This window comes from Daktulosphaira vitifoliae, unplaced genomic scaffold (genome assembly GCF_025091365.1).
Source record: "Daktulosphaira vitifoliae isolate Bord-2020 unplaced genomic scaffold, ASM2509136v1 Scaffold_4, whole genome shotgun sequence".
Lineage (NCBI taxonomy): Eukaryota > Metazoa > Arthropoda > Insecta > Hemiptera > Phylloxeridae > Daktulosphaira > Daktulosphaira vitifoliae.
The window spans coordinates 25,212,588-25,231,093 of record NW_026099575.1 but is presented as its reverse complement, the minus strand read 5'-3'; the positions used below and the strand labels follow the sequence as shown (position 1 = coordinate 25,231,093).

The window sequence follows — 18,506 nt, the reverse complement described above, 5'->3', positions numbered from 1 at the left end:
ATGTAATAAACTTCTTTTGTTTTATTAATTTTTGTATTTTTAACAAATGTATTTTTCTAATTTTTAAAGAAACTATCTGCTTGGACAGAATACTTTCTTCACTATCCTAAAGATACTTTTTATAATAATCAACTAACCTTTACATATAATTAATTAATCATTAACATACAATAAAGATAGTCTTAAATAATAAATATAAAATACTTTTTGAGAAATTAAATCAGGTATTCCATAATTTTAAATATCTGTAAATTTTGACATTTTAAAATTTTTTTCTTAAGTGACATAATTTGTTTATAAATAAATCAAAAATATTATTTTTTAGCTTCGATGCGAAGCTGAGAAGGTATTGGTTTTACTAAGATGTGTTTATTTTTTTTATTTTTTTTTTGTATCGGTTACCACTTTTTTTCAGCTCTCACCGAACGGATTTCTTTCAACGATACGTCAAAAGATCACAAATCGTATCTAGTCGAAAACATTACCCTCAAACATTGAAAAAATTTCTCTCGTTCCCCGTAAATGGGGGAAACCTCCAAAAAAATTACAAATTTCAAAATCGCTAATTTTCGACATTTTTTCAATTTTTTTTATTAAAAACTGCCGTAATTTTTTCAAAAAATGAACATAACAATATAATTTTTTTTTATAGATGCTTGATGTCCTTACCTATCATCTGGTATATTTTTTTTGTAAATTTTACCCTTTATCTGCCCACAGGGGAGGATTTAAAATGACAACTTTTTTACAAAAAATTAACTTTTTCAACTTAAATTTTGAAAGTGTTCCGGAAAGTCTGACACTTTTATATATATCTTAAATTAAAGCTAATATAATATATTTTATTATGGGAAAAAAAATTTCGGACTTTATTTTAGCTTCTATTTTTAAAAACACTGTATTGTTATGTTAAAATTTTGTTTTAAAATACCTTATAAGGGTTTGCTATAATAATGTAGCCTTAGATTTTTAGTTAAGTTACATCAATCTAACTTACATTAAATATACATTTAAACTTATTTTGAATATTTTACCTCACCTTATTTAAGAAAACCAACTTTGAATATTGTAAATAAGTTTAAGTTTTCCTTTTAACTACTAAAATATAATAATCGTTGTAAATGAGTTTTTTGTATTTTTTCCTAAATTCTTTTTGACGTAGAAAATAAATGGGTAGAGAATTCTAAATTTTCATAATTTTAATTAACAAAAAATTTGTTCCTAAAATCGTAACATCAATTAAAATTTTTTGAAACTTTTAAAATTTTGGAAATACAACTCTTAATTAACAAAAAAAACTTGCACATATTATAAAATGTCAGCTAACAAATTCATTAATATAAACTTTTTATATTTTTTTTATTATATAATATTAATTTATATAATAATCAGGGAAGTTATTCAGGAGGAAACTAGACTAGTGACTGCCAGCTCTGGTTTTTCCGTGGGTCTAATTTTTTTTTTAACTTATTGTAGGTCACATAAGTTTCAAGTCAAAAAACTTCTACTTTTTATTCGTATGATTTAAGTTGAACCCTATTGTATAAGGGTGAATGATCTGATATCTAAAAAAAGTAGGTCAAAGAAAATATATATGAAATGTTTATAAAAAAAAATTGTCTAATGCACATGATATTAAAATAATAATAGCGATTTATGTTAAAAATATAAAATTGTTTTAACTACGGCGGCCATTTGCAGATAGATGACAATACCACGGCTAAATATTTTTTTAACTATAGTACTTATAGTACTCTAAATTTAAAAAAAATATTCAAATTATATATAAACAATTCGTTTATTGCTATTTCATATACGTCACTAACTAAAATAAACAAGAAAATTTCGTAATTTTTATTTGAAAATAAGAATTTTTATATTTTTGCATTTAAAATAATTAATATATTATTTTTTGAATTAGTAAAACTATTTTACAATACGAATAATTTATTAAGACACAATAACAATGATTTATTCAATTTTGAGAAAACAAATAGAAAAGTTAGTTATGAATAACAACCATAAAATAAAAATTTTGTAATATAAATACAAATTCAAAGGCACATATAATAGTAAAAAAATTAAATTTTTTAGTATGAAAAGTATTAAAAAAAATTAATACATAATAAAAAATAAATCAAAAAATGAAAATATATAATAAATAAACATAATAGCAAAAAAATGACTGGTGAGCACCAAAAATGTAAATTACATGTGTATACTTTTCTGAATTTATCATTAAAGATAGACGTTACCACAAAACGGGTCCATCGCTACATTGTAACCCTCACACCTCTTGGCAATACGCTTGCTCAAAATTTCAGGGCACACGGAATAAAATGATTCTAAAATAATAGTTAATATTAAAAAAATAAAAGATTAATAAAGAGTATTAATTAAATTACCATAGTCCAAGAGAATTCCATCATCAAATTGTTCAAACAAGAAATGTCTTTTATTCCATAAGTGCTTTGGAATATCATGAGAGCTAGTTTTATTGGAGCTATTACTGTCCAAGTTATATTTAATTTGCGAATTGGTACTTGTAAATTGTAAATGACGAATCTGGTGTATGTGATTGAACTGATTCAGTCGATTGACTTATTTGAGTCAAAATGTTGTTCTCGCACACTTCTGTAGCGTTTTTGGAAATGGCAGAGGGTAATATCGTCGGTAAAGTCATTGTTCGGAAGATGGGGGTGTGATATATTCAAACAAACACTGTTCAGGTTAGTTTCAATGGAATTGTATAATTCTCAAAAATGTTTCCGTCGGTCGTAATTTGTGTGGATGTATCTGTAGACTTTTGATCTGATAAAATATTTGTCAAAATAGGTGTCGTATTGATGTCTGTTGTCAAAATTGATGTACTAATAAGTTTAGTTTTCGACTTCGTAGTTTTATTCTGCTTAGAAAGTTCGTCGTCCAAAAATATAAGAAATATTAAAACTAAAATACCACTAAAAGTGAGATCTTGAATAATTGAAATAGGAATAAAAAAATAAACAAGCACCATAGACGAAAAAATAGAAAAAGTGTCCATCGTGTCAATAAAATTCACTCGATAAAAAAATGAAAGTAAAAAAATAAGAAAAATATAATAGAGACTTCTAAACTGATTGGCTTCCACAAAGCTTATATATTCTTTGTTCGCTTATTAGACTAAAAGTCTCAATGAATTTTTAGTTTTCTTGATCGTTTATACTAATTTTTTTCCATTTTTTTAGCCAACGACAAATAACGTTGCTAAAACAAATTTCTTCATTAATTCAAAGATAAATATGTTATTTCACGATCGCCATAGGTTCTTTTCAGCCAATATTTATTTTATATTCTTCAAATTATACATGTCGTGTACGTCAGAATAAAAACAATTGTAACATATTGACCAAATTAGTTATTATCGAAGAAGTGTTATAAAAAAGAAATTATAATCTTGGTTTCATAGAAATGGTTTTTAAGATATAATAAATTTTTAAGTAATTGACAGTAGCTTTATTTAATGAATATATTGGTACGGTTTGCAACTTTATATTAATTACATTTTATATATAAAATAACACATTTTATTAAACAAATTTAATAATTTTTGGCCAATTGTCAAAATGTTTGTTATATTCATTGGCTTAAATAAAAGTAAAAAAGACTTTTTTTTTGCTTAAATAGGATAAACAATGATAATTCAGTCGGCACCGTTTGGTGATCTTTTGCTTAAGTATTTTTTTTTTTGTGATAAATTAGTACGCATATATTAAAAACTTATTAAATCTTAATTTTTTTTCTAAGTATAACTTAAAAATTTCAAATTTTGAGTGCATACATTTATAAAAAAAAAATGGATTCGAATTTTTTTTTTTTTTGTGATAACGACATTGGTCATATATTTCATAATTCCAATTCAAATAGTCAGAAATATCATGTTTATTGCACTGACATTTGTGTCGCTGCAAAATTTTTCGGAAATGAAACTTTCAAAAAAGAAAAAGCTTTAAATAAAACAGTAAAATCTATTATGAATACTCGCCCGGATTTGACTACACTTGGACAAAACATCGTCGAAAAATAATCTTTGAACCCCATCGTCTATAATATGGCCAGAAAATAATATCACAACACATTACACGAACATTTTATTACTGAATAACGAAATTGAATCTATTAAAAAACTGAACTCAGAAATTGTTATACAAATTGAAAAACAGCCGACCAACACAACTACAGATTACTTCCGTATTAGCTAATAATTATTTTAACAAGAACATATCACAGTCAAAAAATAATCTTTCAACTCAACCGTTTAAAATATTGCTGGGGAATATTAATATATCAACTCAAGAAAACAACATTTTAATAAATAATTCTAAGAACTTTAATAGAAAACCGTCTAAAAAATTAACAGAAATTATTAAAACATCAAAAAATTAGTCTTAGAAAAGACTAAAGAGAATAAAACTTTACGACGTGAAAATACTAATAACAATAAAATCGCTACTAGAACTCTTCCTAATGATATTAAAAATTATTTATGGGATAAGAGGTAATTATTGTTCTCTAAATTCGACCTAGTAATCATGATGGACAATGGCAATAAAATAATTTTTTAAGCAAACTTAAGTATTTTACTATTAACGATAATGTTTTTTTTTCTGAATCATTTTATTCTGCTTGTCCCGAGATCTTAAGCACACATATAGCATTGAGATGCTCCGATATAAACGTCGCTATGGATCCGTTTTGTGGTGCTGGTGGAAACGTCATCCAATTGGCCAAGAGATACACACGAGTAATCGCTGTTGATATCGATGCTAAAAAATTAGAATTCGCAAAAAGAAATGCAGAGATTTATGGAGTCAGGGACAAAATTACATTTATACATGGAGATTTCTTCGAGATTGCAGAAACGTTAAAAAAATATAGACCACAAGTCATAGTGACGTCTTCCTCATGGGGATGTCCTTCGTTTAAGAAACACGAAGTTTACAGTCTTGAAAAATATATGTATAACGACTACGAAAGAGGTGGTAGAAAACTCTTTGACCTACTGAGAATTATTGCTCCCAACATAGCACTGCACATACCTAAAACTATAGGTCGAAACGAGGTAAATTAATCTTCTTTCTATAGGTAAATCACAATTGTAGTAATTTTGATCAATTAATTTTCTAGTTGATACAATATGGAAAATCATTCGACCTCAACATGGAAGTTCAACACAATTATATCGACGAAAAACACGATTCTATAACTGCGGTTTTCGGCCGATTTTTGAACATGAACACGAAATCTAACGACAATAAACTTTATACGAGCAGAAAACATTTCAAGTATCCAGAATGTACCGATTACTAATATTGTTAAATTATAATTCAGCCAATTTTTCTAATTATCCACATTTTATCGATAAAGACAAATTTCCACATTTTCTAATTTTCTGTATGTTTGAATGTTGAATGAATTTTACAATATATAATTATAACAATTAAATGCATTATACAAGAAATATAAAATCTAATATACACCAATGTGGATAGGCATAATATTAATGCCACAAAGGCGCTGATATAAACAAATAATGAAGTATACAATTGAGTAAGTCTTCGAAAGATAGATGAACAAGCATTATACTTATCGGATAGTTGAAACGGCAGATGATAATGTTGTACATTGAAAGGATCAATTGAAATCAAATGCAAGTAGTTGACCAACGTGTACAATATGTTGTGAACGGTATTTTGATGTATCTCAGAAAATATTTAGACCAACGGCGTATACTGAGTGTACAACAATCGCAAAGGTGATATTTTACTTTTACAATAAAACGAATACAAAACTACTGGCTCGCAAGCGCCATAGAGCTTATAGCTAAAAAACGTTAAGATGGCGGCGACAATCCAGACATAGAGAGAAGACCGACAACAACTCGATGTAGCACAACAATAGCATAAATAATCACAACACAATTTTGTGACAGCATATTGATGTGTATCCAACACATATAATAATTCTTTTTATACATAGAATTGTAAAATATTGTTAATAATTATAAGCAACTAAATTTATCTACGTTATTTGAAAAACATCTAGTATATGAGATTTAAAATTTGAGTTCATTACATTTATGGTTTGTATTCAATAGGAAGGGTGTTCTTCATTTTGTTATAGTATACAAAATGATTATCTAATGTATTAAGTGTAATTCCATTTAATAATAATAAAAAATATTTGGGTAATATGATTTAATTAGCACTTCATAAAAAATTTGTTTTTTATTTTACAGTATATAATAAGCTTATTAAATATTAATGTACAGAATCTATATATTATACCATTTGTAATGAATAAAAATAAACAAAATAATTAGGGGCGCTGGAAATTTTTTTATATGGAGGAGCAAATATTTAATGGCTAAAACTTAGTCCCCTTGATTGTTACTAACAATTGTAGCAGAAAAGCGGGTTAAGCTATTTTTTTGGATTCTAGTCATCATATAATAAAAATTGGTAATTTACACATTTTACCCTTAATAATACATATTATTAGCTTCGATGCGAAGCTGAGAAGATATTAATTTTACCATGATGTGTTTATTTATTTACGTCAAGAGATCACAAATCGTATCTAGTTGAAGATATTACCCTTAAAAATTGAAAAATTTTCCCTCGTTCTCTGTAAAAGTTGAAAATCTCCCAAAAAATTACAATTTTTAATATTGGTAAATTTCGACATTTTTTTTCACTTTTTTCTAAAAATTGTCATAATTTATTGAAAATTGAACAAATCATAATCATTTTTTTAAATTGAAACCTAAAGTAATTCCCTTTTATTTAATATCATTTATTTGAAAATATGATCCTTTACCTGCCCACAAGATAGGATTCATAATAGCAATTTTTTCGACTTAACTTTTAAAAATTTTCCGGAAATACTGCGTCCGTTAAACTTATGTCAAATTAAAGCTTAAAATACGTTTTATAAATTAAAAAAAATTTGTCTCCACGACTTATCTTCTAGTCGCAAATTGCTGCCTTAGTTAAAAACTTGCTATTTTTGTATTAAAATTTTCGATTTTATATTTTCAACTTTTAATTGCTCTAACTTTTTGAAAAATGTATAGATCAACACAACTTTTTTTTCTAAATACATAATATATACTTCTTTCATAGGAAATACTTTTATTTTAAATCAGGCAATTATAAAGGGGGCGTTAAATACTTGAACATACGTATAAAAAGTATAACTTTTTCAACTTAACTTTTGAAAATGTTCCAGAAATACTGCGTTCTTTAAACATATGTTAAATTAAAGTTTATATTATATATTATAAGGTAAAAAAAAAAATTTCCCGATAACCTATCTTCTTTATGCAAATGGCTGCCTTAGTTAAAAGACATGCTATTTTTGTGTTCAAATTTTATTTTATTTTTTGTTTATTTTAAATTACCTTATAAGGGTTTGCCATAGTAATGAGTCCACCAATAAATATAAAGTTTACATGAATCTTAAAATCAGTATCGAATTATGCGTAGTAATTTGTTTATTGGACTTCAAAATTCTATGATACAATGTATTAAGAGCTACAAACAGAAAAAAAATAATATTTTACGTTTATTGATAAAACATATTTTTCGATTTTGCTTTTTATTTTTTAATTACGTATTGATTAATACATTTAATCCAAAGTTTTAAACCTTAGTCACGGCGTGTTCCTTTTTTACTTAAAAGTTACATATGGTTTATCTTTAGTAAACACCATAATTTNATCGATACTGTAGTAATTGTGATTTCTTTAGTTAGTATACTATCTATTGTGTTATCTATTTAAATTATTATAAATGTTACTAGTTTTAGAAATTTATTTCTATAAATAAATTATAAAATGATCTAAATTTGGTAAGACCCTCATTTTTTCAAAAACTATTGAACATTTTTTTATACTTATAAAGAGAAAAAATAATAGGTTCAAAAAACGTTACAATAATATATAGTAAAATAAATTATTTTTATCTCTTCTGGACTAAAAAAGCTTAAATTTATTTTCATAATTGAATGTCATATTTTTATCTTCATAATATATTAGAAAATATTATAGTTAAACCAAAGTTGTTTGTATTTTTTTTTTCATACTGCACTCACGGTCTAATTGTAATTATACTTGTAGATTTTTTAAATAAAATCAATATTAGACTTTTTTATTTACATAATAATGCTTTGGCAACAAGGGTTATTAGTTATTGCATTATTTTATTTTTTATAAGTATAATGAATAAATTATTTTCATATCAAAATTATTTCTACCATATCTTTAAAAAGGAATTCTTAGAAAGATATAAGATATATTGCTTGTAATCAGTTGAAATTTGTACATTTGTTAAATATGACCTTGCAGCAATGCCTACTATACGAAGATTTGTGGTAAGACTTTCTAAATATCTTTTAAATAAAGTAAAAAATGAAGTTTATCCTCTTGCTAAAGTCAAATTTTTTTAAGTGTCTTTTTCCTAAAAATTATCGATTTCCTATTCAATTCGTTAAATAAAAATTACATACATTACTTCTTGGATTACATAATCAGCAAAGTAAGAATTACTATATTATTATAACTTTAAAATGTGGAAAACTAATTCATACATCATAAATTATGGTGTTTACTAAAGATAAACCATATGTAACTTTTAAGTAAAAAAGGAACACGCCGTGACTAAGGTTTAAAACTTTGGATTAAATGTATTAATCAATACGTAATTAAAAAATAAAAAGCAAAATCGAAAAATATGTTTTATCAATAAACGTAAAATATTATTTTTTTTCTGTTTGTAGCTCTTAATACATTGTATCATAGAATTTTGAAGTCCAATAAACAAATTACTACGCATAATTCGATACTGATTTTAAGATTCATGTAAACTTTATATTTATTGGTGGACTCATTACTATGGCAAACCCTTATAAGGTAATTTAAAATAAACAAAAAATAAAATAAAATTTGAACACAAAAATAGCATGTCTTTTAACTAAGGCAGCCATTTGCATAAAGAAGATAGGTTATCGGGAAATTTTTTTTTTTACCTTATAATATATAATATAAACTTTAATTTAACATATGTTTAAAGAACGCAGTATTTCTGGAACATTTTCAAAAGTTAAGTTGAAAAAGTTATACTTTTTATACGTATGTTCAAGTATTTAACGCCCCCTTTATAATTGCCTGATTTAAAATAAAAGTATTTCCTATGAAAGAAGTATATATTATGTATTTAGAAAAAAAAGTTGTGTTGATCTATACATTTTTCAAAAAGTTAGAGCAATTAAAAGTTGAAAATATAAAATCGAAAATTTTAATACAAAAATAGCAAGTTTTTAACTAAGGCAGCAATTTGCGACTAGAAGATAAGTCGTGGAGACAAATTTTTTTTAATTTATAAAACGTATTTTAAGCTTTAATTTGACATAAGTTTAACGGACGCAGTATTTCCGGAAAATTTTTAAAAGTTAAGTCGAAAAAATTGCTATTATGAATCCTATCTTGTGGGCAGGTAAAGGATCATATTTTCAAATAAATGATATTAAATAAAAGGGAATTACTTTAGGTTTCAATTTAAAAAAATGATTATGATTTGTTCAATTTTCAATAAATTATGACAATTTTTAGAAAAAAGTGAAAAAAAATGTCGAAATTTACCAATATTAAAAATTGTAATTTTTTGGGAGATTTTCAACTTTTACAGAGAACGAGGGAAAATTTTTCAATTTTTAAGGGTAATATCTTCAACTAGATACGATTTGTGATCTCTTGACGTAAATAAATAAACACATCATGGTAAAATTAATATCTTCTCAGCTTCGCATCGAAGCTAATAATATGTATTATTAAGGGTAAAATGTGTAAATTACCAATTTTTATTATATGATGACTAGAATCCAAAAAAATAGCTTAACCCGCTTTTCTGCTACAATTGTTAGTAACAATCAAGGGGACTAAGTTTTAGCCATTAAATATTTGCTCCTCCATATAAAAAAATTTCCNAATATTAGCTCTAATATTAGTATGAGTTATTTAAACTGCTTATGATACTGAATTATGTTTCGAATTTTTTTAACGTGAAATGTAAACATAGAGTAACGTTAAAACAAAAAAAATTAAATAACAATTTATTATTAAAAACTTTTATCATATAAATTATTTAACGTACAATGTTGAATAACGTTGAAATTTACTCTTTTTGGTTTTGTATTTTTTGTTATTAGTTAAGATACTAAAAAAAAATAAACAAACAAATTTTCATAAGAAAGACAAAAATAATAATAATAATAAAAATGAACAAATAATTGGATTTTAAATCAGCCGTAATAGTAATTGATTATATAGAGATGTCATTAATTCATTATTTAACATATTAAAAAATAACAGAAACACACATTTGTAATTTTAAAATATCGACACATCCCACAATTTTTATCATATCCGTTGTTTGTTAGTAATGAAAAATCACGTTATCCAGGTATTCCAATTCTATTACTAATGCCAATTTCCAGCACCTGAGCCATTTTTATAAAATGTTCAATTCGCGTTAGTCAATTTTGTTAATTTATGAAGAAATCCCATAAATTTCAATAAGATTTTGCATACATTAAAACAGTAGGCATTAGGGTTCGTCATCGATATAATTTTGGATATCGATATTATACATAATTTCAGCAATATTATATCGGAAAAAAGTGATATTCAAAAATTAAATTTAATATATAAATGTTTTAAACATATTTTTTTATTTTCAGGAATAACATTCAGTTTCCATTGTTGTAGAAATCAGACTATGGTATACTAATCAGATAATGATAATAATATTTAAAAAAATATAGTTAAGAGTTATATATCTCTAACGACAATCAAATATTTTCAAACTATTTTTTATTATAAAGAAATAAGTTATGTTTTGTTACAAGACTTTATTATTATAAATTGGTTATATTAAATAGATGAATTTGTGTTTTTTTGAATAATACTATTATAGTTTCAATGTTTTAGTTTTAAATAAAAAAAAATATCGATATCGTTGACGAACCTAGTAGGTATAATGTATTTTAATAAAAATGCTGGAACACTCTTAATTAAAATCGCATAATGTACATGACTCGATTAACTCAAACAACATGTCTAGCACCTTTTTAAAACTAATATACGCTGTTATCATAATGGTGGTAATCAGTGTGTGCATTGACTGTGGTAATGTACAATAATAAAATCCAGTAATAATATAGATACATAAATAAATAATTGCATAATTTAATAAATATATTATTTACGGATTAAAACACGGCGCAACGTTAGGCAATATGCGTACATTACTGTATAGAGCGTTACAAATGAAAATCAGGAGTAAGTTTGTTTTGATTACAATTATTATCACTTATAACTATAAGTATATAGTTAGGAATTACATGTATTTGTAAATTTTGATAAGTTATCCCGAATTCACCATAAGCCAGTATAAATTTTTATTATTTGACTTAAAGACTGAGTAATGTGTTACTACAGTTAATTAGGGGGATTAAAGAGATTTATGACTCCCTAAAACAAAGACATTTTTACGCTACTGTATAATCCTATAACAAAATTACAAAAATTTGGTACCCTTCAAAGTGGCTTAAACAAAATTTATAAATGCATTTAATTCCAAAACATATAACGATAGATATAGTTTATAGGTAATGATATCTAAAAGTAATATCGAATAGGGAACACTTATTTTTAGTATTGAAAACATAGCTCAGGGATCGATTAACTAATAATTGAATACTAAGTGGTATTTTCTATTGATTGTATTGATACTCAATAATTTTCAAAAAATTCCAAAGACAAAGTATAATTCTATAACTAACCTTGATCATAAAAGATTATTATAAAATTGAATATTATAAAATAATTCAAAAGTATAATAATAAGTTTATTAAAATTATAAACCATACAATTAGTAGAAAAATAAAAGCCATTAATACTTAAAAATAAATACATTTTTAACTGAATAATAAACGTAGAACTGACGAAATTTAATGCCAACGAAATACATGTAATTTAATTTTTTACCTTTCGATATCGTTTGCACTTTAGTAATAATGATTTATGATTGTATATATTTAATAAGAAAGAATAATACTAAACAAACGTAAAAGATCGTGCCGATTACACATTTAGCTAATCGTTCTACTTTGTTCTCTTGAAAATGTGTATATTATTATTTATTACTGTTTAAGCTTACATCAAGAGAAAGATGTTTAAACATAAAATGGAATTTTTTACAGACGTGTTTTATTATAAGTAGTTAAACTTAAAAAATACACATAATAAGTGTTTATATTAATTGTCTACGCGTGATTAAATTATTTAGTACAGAGTAAAGCACAAATTAATATAATATATTAACTTTATAAATAAAAATGTATTTTTTTGGGGTTATCTTTCAAAATAAATCTTTATGATCAATACACTTTTTCAATAATTTACACTGATTATTGAAAAAATAGTTAAATAATTTTTAAAATATTAATAGTATTTTATTGCAATAATCTAACAATAAATATATACTATAATATAGAAACAACACAATAATTAGACTCTTCCTTTTATTTCTAAGGTTATTGTAAATGTTAATTGAATAAACTATTATTACAGAATCACAGAATGCTAACATTAAATAGTATATTAATTATTTATTAGTATAATTCTGTTAAATAAATCTATTATGCAAAATATATATTTAGTTTTACTCATCATTGAAAAAAACCTTATCGTGTACAAAAATTAAAAATGTATAACTACATCTTTTAGGTCACTATATGAAAATACAACGTTTTTATGAAAATAAAATGTAGCATTTATTTAATTTTTTATTATAATTACAATATTCTGAATTTTATAAATATGTTAAACTACAAAAAACTAATTAATAATTGTAATTTTATTTATATATTACTGCACTAAAAATAATTTAAAAGAGCTAATAAAAATTTATATTAAATTAATTAAAACACTATTTGTTAATTTTTTATAACCTCAATAGATATTTATCATAAGTAAAATCTATTGACTTTATAATTAAAATAGTCACACAAAACATTTTAATGAATTAAATCTAAATATTTCATTAAAACTGTATTAGTTGCTAACAAAAATTATTAACATTAAATATTATCAAAGTGTTAATTTTCTCATTTTAATTTTATATAGAAGTTGAAATATTGAAATTAATATAAGCAGCCCTTAATATTTATAAGAAATAAGAAAGATTAATAAAATAATACTAAATGTTAATATTTAGAGTTACAATATTGATATTTATATCAAGAAATCAATAGTAGCTCATTTTATTTCTTAATATAATATCAAGTTAGGAATATACACAATTTTTCCAATCATTTGTTAAATTATTATTTTTTATCAGTAGTTTAAGTCGCTCCAAATAATTTAGATTTATTCTAACTAATTAATGTATCAAAATAAATCAAAACTATTGAATGGGGAAAAAAAAATAATTAAACAAACTGTCAAAGAAGTTTAATAAAATTTCATTCAGTTATTCTGTAAAAAATGAAATTAAAAAAAAAAAAAAAATTTTACCTTAGCTCTTTTTAAATATTTTTTGTGGTTAATATTACATATGATACGGGAATGGTACACTAATTAGTCAAATCATTAAATCACCTAATAAAAAAAATGGAAAAATGGTAAATATAAAATAACTTTTTTAATAATAATATAATTTTAATAAACATTTTTATAAAAATGATAACTACCAATGTAAGAAAAGATAATTGTTTTATATACAAAATGATGTTTAAGTAACTTAAATATATAATAATATTAATTAAAATCAAGCAGATTGTTTATATTATTAATTAAAATTTGTAATGTATTTAATTTGCGTAATATGACATTATTAAGAATATATCCACATTTTTTTCCTATAAAAAAAATATTTTATATGTATAACCCTCACTAAATGTTTTTTGTTTACATCTTGATTACATTGTTCAATTGTTATCTGATCAAGTTGAGTTTGAAGCTGTTCAATTTTCATGATAGCGTTTTTGTAAGCAACCTTCAGCTGGTCTAATTCCTAGAATATAAGTAAAACCAAAATTTACTCTAAAAGTTTCATATTTTACAAATCCACTGTGAAATAAAGTGTTTTACTAGAGCGTTTGACATTGGATATGTTTGCGTTTCTTTATCGCTTTTGTTAGAATTAATTTCAACAATTTCAATATCACTGGGTAATAATTGAACTGCTTTGCTCAAATCTTTGTTATTATTCCAATCTTTCTCTTAAACAAAATAACAAGGCATATAAACATTATGTATAAACAAATTTAAATTTAGATTCAAATGTCTAGGAACTATTATAATTAATTAAATAAAATCTAAATAACAAACTAATACAAGACTGACAAAATATAATATTATTCAGAGAAACTAGTACATAATGAGATCCAGTTATTAATAAAGTCAGAAATTTAATGCATATTGAGATATTTATTATACAGTTAACAGCTTCAACAGAATCGAATATGAATTTAATTATGTGTTATCAGCAAAATATTATAACTTACTAACTACTTGTTTCCTAATGGCTTTTGAATCATGTGGTTGCATTAATTGGTTCATGTTGAATTTTACTTTTTTCTTCACATAAACTATTTAAATCTGAAAATCATATTATTTAAGTAAATTTTATTACTTAAAATGCAAAAAATATTATTTTTAATAGATTATGTTTTTTAAATTTTAAAGTAATGAAAAAATAACTGCATCGTGTTTTAGAAAATTACATGATACACACAGATAATAAGGTAGAAAAACTTGTGAGTTTTATTTAAAAGGATTAATATAAAAATGGTCAATAACCATAAAATGAAATAACAAAATCGATTTATTTCCCATAAATGTGGAATCTAGTTTTAAACATGTTAATAATCTTACCATTTAAAATTTATTTACCAGATGAGTATATTTTTACACGATACTTCTAAAAGTTAAATTAAAATTTATATTCAAATAAAATCGTAAAAATATTATATAATTTATCACAGTTCAGTAATGTTACTCGAGTATCATCATTACTGCCCCTGAGACATTAGAATAAATGAGCTTGAAGTTTTCAATAAATACGGATTTACCAACATTTGAATTTAATTATGTTAAGTAATTAAAAATAACTGATATGAAAACTGTGTAATATGTCATATCTATTCTAAATCCACAATAAATCCCAGCTATTAATGGATATCTCTAATGTCATGAAATAAATATGATACATTAATATGCATATATTATTAATGTTGAATAAATGAAAATGTGAGAATTTCAATTTAAAATGTTTGTTAATATTTAAACATCAATGAATAATTAAGTTATTTTGAATGTTGAATTGTTAATATTCAGTGTGACGAATAATAGCTTAATTATAAAATATTTTAATGTAAAGCTAAATTGCTTACAACATATTTGATACGTGTGTTTTAGATGAAATCAGAAGATATCACAGTAACATAAATTTTCAAGAGGAAAATATATTGACAAAGTCATTTCAAAATCGCAAAAAAAACAACAAAACCATAACTATATTATTATTTTTATTATATAATTCTTTCTGTAAATATTATTTATAGAAAGAATTATTGCTCTCTAATTTTATTCATTATAAACTTAGCTAAAACAACTATAATGTAATTTTATAAATATTGTACATTTTTAAAAGAATACATTTAGTATTGGAATTTAAATGCAATGCTTATAGTAAAAAAAAAACGTTTTACCAATAGAAATCTAAGAGCATAACAAAAAATAAAAAATAATCCATTTAACGCAGTCCAATAATATTATTTAACAAAATTACTGAAGGTACTTCTAGTTTATTGGTGTTGTTATTTACGACTGTATAATATTTGTTACAGTTAATCATTACATAAACTGCTAAATATAATATCTTTTAAAACATAAGTTTCTATATGTCGTGGACATAGTGTTTATACTAGACATTTTTTGGGGTTCTAACGTTGTAATATTACGTAAATTATGTAAAATTTCTTAAGATATATGATAAACTATTATGGTATTAACTAACCGTATATCATTACAACTAATTGAAATCAGTATCAAAATAGTAATTTGCCTACACTTTTAACGACAAATGAAACTTAATAGTTCTCGTGATAAATCATATATTTCGTCCGCCAGTTTGGCGTCATTATGTTTCTGGTTCAAGGATTAGCATTTAACTAAAACTATTTTAAACATACCGAGATTTCGAATAAACCTTTACTTTTCATTAATTATAGCATATTTGAATACTCTCAAATAATTGAGTTTCAATTATAAAAAACATTAAAAACAACTTAATAACGCAAATTTAAATTGGCCAAACGATATTTTCATTTATTGGCAGTTAAAAAACTCTGTTCAATACATTATAACTTTAATTTTTAAAGCATTTAAGTAATTTAAAAAAAAAAAAACTACAAATTATTAACAACTCCATTTCAAAATTTTGAAAACTTGCACTGTATTTCTCATTAAATTATAATTGTAATTATTTTCTTCTTAGACTTATGTACTCCTTTTGAATTTTCAAAACCTGCAAAATTAGATTTAAAAAAATGAAAGATTGTTCCCGTTTTTAAAGGAATCTCTTGAATAATTATCTAAGCTAATTAACCCTTTTATGAACTTTCTGATCTTCTAATATATTCTTAGCTTATTTTAAACTTTTTAAGAGTGTTAAGATTGTATTTTTACTTTAAATAAGTTTTTATATATTTTAATTTTATCTTCGTTATTTGATGACAAACAAATAACATACTATTTTGGAATGCTAATAAAAATATTTTTTATCACCACTTCAGTAAAATTAAAATAACATTTTTATTCCCTTTCAGACTCATAAATAACAAGATAATATGTTAATAGTGCCTGACCTCAAATTTAAATGTAAAATTTCTTAAAAACTGGAAATTGTGACAAAACATGAAATATGCTAAGAGTGTACTTATGGACGATTGTCGACGGATAAGAATTGAAAGGTACCATCTAGGAAAAGGAGAACGCAGGGATGGTTAAGAAGGGGAATAGGGTCTCAAGGTAAACATATTTCAGGAAAACAAAACAAAGGATCCAGTATCGAAGCGGATGGGTACCTGCAGTATACCCAACAGACACATTTTCATTTTTCATGAATGACCTGTTTTGTCAAGTATCTTTTGTAAATAAAATTAAGGTTTTTATATTTGAATTGTAGCTGCATTCTAAGCATATGGTTGATTCGATGAAATATTATGACAGCTATAGAAAATTAATACATACCGTTACCTGTATTGTTCATTAAATTATTTGTCAAGTTATTCCCAATAATCACACTAATTATTGTAAAGACATTGTGTACAATTTTTTTTATCTGCTGTTCTTAACTACTACCATTTAAGCCTAAAATTTAAAAAAAAACGAGCATTATTAAATAAAATAAAAAAATAATTGGTATTAGAGAATATTATCGAAATAACGGGACAATTTTACATTGGCTATATTGTTAAAACAATTATTGACCACTCATATTATTAAGATTATATTTATAATCTTAGATAAGTAAATATTTCGAAAAAACTCAAGATAGTGGGACAAGTATAGATGATATCAGTCAGTTAATAAAATCACTATTATATAAAATTTTTAGGTGTAAATCTATAGATAATGTTTAATTTTTAGATGAAACTATAGAATTTTTCTAAAAGTAACATAAACCCTATTTCGTATTTGTATTCTGGTTACAATTTTTAAAAGTGTAATACATGAATAAATACTTATTATGAAATTAAATTTAGTATGAAGTTGATATTCAATAATTGTATATTGAAAATTTAACGGGGAAATTATAAAAAGTGTTGTGTACAGAAAGAGGTTAGCGTGGCCTAGTGGGTAAAAACGTATAATTCGGCGCTCAAGGTCTTGGGTTCGCTCCTCATGATGGTAAAAACAATATAACACACACTTCACCATCACTCTATATTTAAACAAGTTATAACTTCCGAAATAATGGATCAAAGTCCATCAGTTATTTTCATAATTAAATCATTTTTTTATTTTATAAACTAGTTAAATATATATGTAGATCCTTAAAACAAATTAAGTTGACACCTTTATCAAATTTAAAGAATGAATTAAAAAATATTAATAATTTAAGATATATTTTTAACTAAAAATACCAAAAAGGATTTTCTTACAATAATTATTATTTTAAGAGGAAACGAGTAGATTTTTTTTGGAAAGACAACCTCCTTCATTTTAATATACATATTGGATTGACTCATAACGTTGCAAAAATTTTCCCTGTAAATATGTATAATAAACAATTAAATCATTTGTATAGTTTTTTTTTTTTGTAAAAGCGGGGTTTAATGGGGTAATTATCCGCTAACTCTTATAAGACAATACCATATAGTCAAATAACAAAAAAAAA

The 18,506-nt window shown here is 23.9% G+C and overlaps 2 protein-coding genes across 3 annotated transcripts; one reads left to right on the top strand and one right to left on the bottom strand.

The window, feature by feature from the left end:
- The first annotated feature begins 4,723 nt into the window (after positions 1 to 4,723).
- On the top strand, positions 4,724 to 5,349 carry LOC126905008 (trimethylguanosine synthase-like). Its single transcript, XM_050684409.1, has 2 exons — positions 4,724 to 5,101; positions 5,167 to 5,349. The coding sequence occupies exons 1-2, from the start codon at positions 4,724 to 4,726 to the stop codon at positions 5,347 to 5,349; spliced, it is 561 nt and encodes a 186-aa protein (XP_050540366.1).
- An 8,417-nt stretch (positions 5,350 to 13,766) lies between these two features.
- Positions 13,767 to 15,149, bottom strand: LOC126904287 (uncharacterized). Of its 2 annotated transcripts, none has more exons than XR_007703706.1 (4): positions 14,978 to 15,149; positions 14,612 to 14,701; positions 14,192 to 14,322; positions 13,767 to 14,114 (listed from the first exon to the last, which is right to left on the bottom strand). XR_007703706.1 is itself a non-coding variant. In XM_050683200.1 (4 exons), exons 2-4 carry the CDS (start codon positions 14,660 to 14,662, stop codon positions 13,935 to 13,937), a joined length of 366 nt encoding a protein of 121 aa, XP_050539157.1. In that variant the 5' UTR covers positions 14,663 to 14,701; positions 14,978 to 15,143; the 3' UTR covers positions 13,772 to 13,934. The 2 variants fall into 2 exon arrangements, 1 of the variants encoding a protein (XP_050539157.1); XM_050683200.1 differs by having other exon boundaries at positions 13,772 to 14,114; positions 14,608 to 14,701; positions 14,978 to 15,143.
- Between the last annotated feature and the right edge of the window lie 3,357 nt (positions 15,150 to 18,506).

Bases quoted from the DNA above. Each gene is read 5' to 3' on its own strand.
- LOC126905008 (XM_050684409.1), top strand. From the start codon at position 4,724: ATGGATCCGTTTTGTGGTGCTGGTGGAAACGTCATCCAATTGGCCAAG. The intron at 5,102-5,166 runs GTAAATTAATCT...TTAATTTTCTAG, and splicing joins AAACTATAGGTCGAAACGAG to TTGATACAATATGGAAAATC.
- LOC126904287 (XM_050683200.1), bottom strand. From the start codon at position 14,662: ATGAACCAATTAATGCAACCACATGATTCAAAAGCCATTAGGAAACAA. The intron at 14,323-14,607 runs GTAAGTTATAAT...ATTTTGTTTAAG, and splicing joins CATTAGGAAACAAGTAGTTA to AGAAAGATTGGAATAATAAC. The intron at 14,115-14,191 runs GTAAAACACTTT...CTTATATTCTAG, and splicing joins ATCCAATGTCAAACGCTCTA to GAATTAGACCAGCTGAAGGT.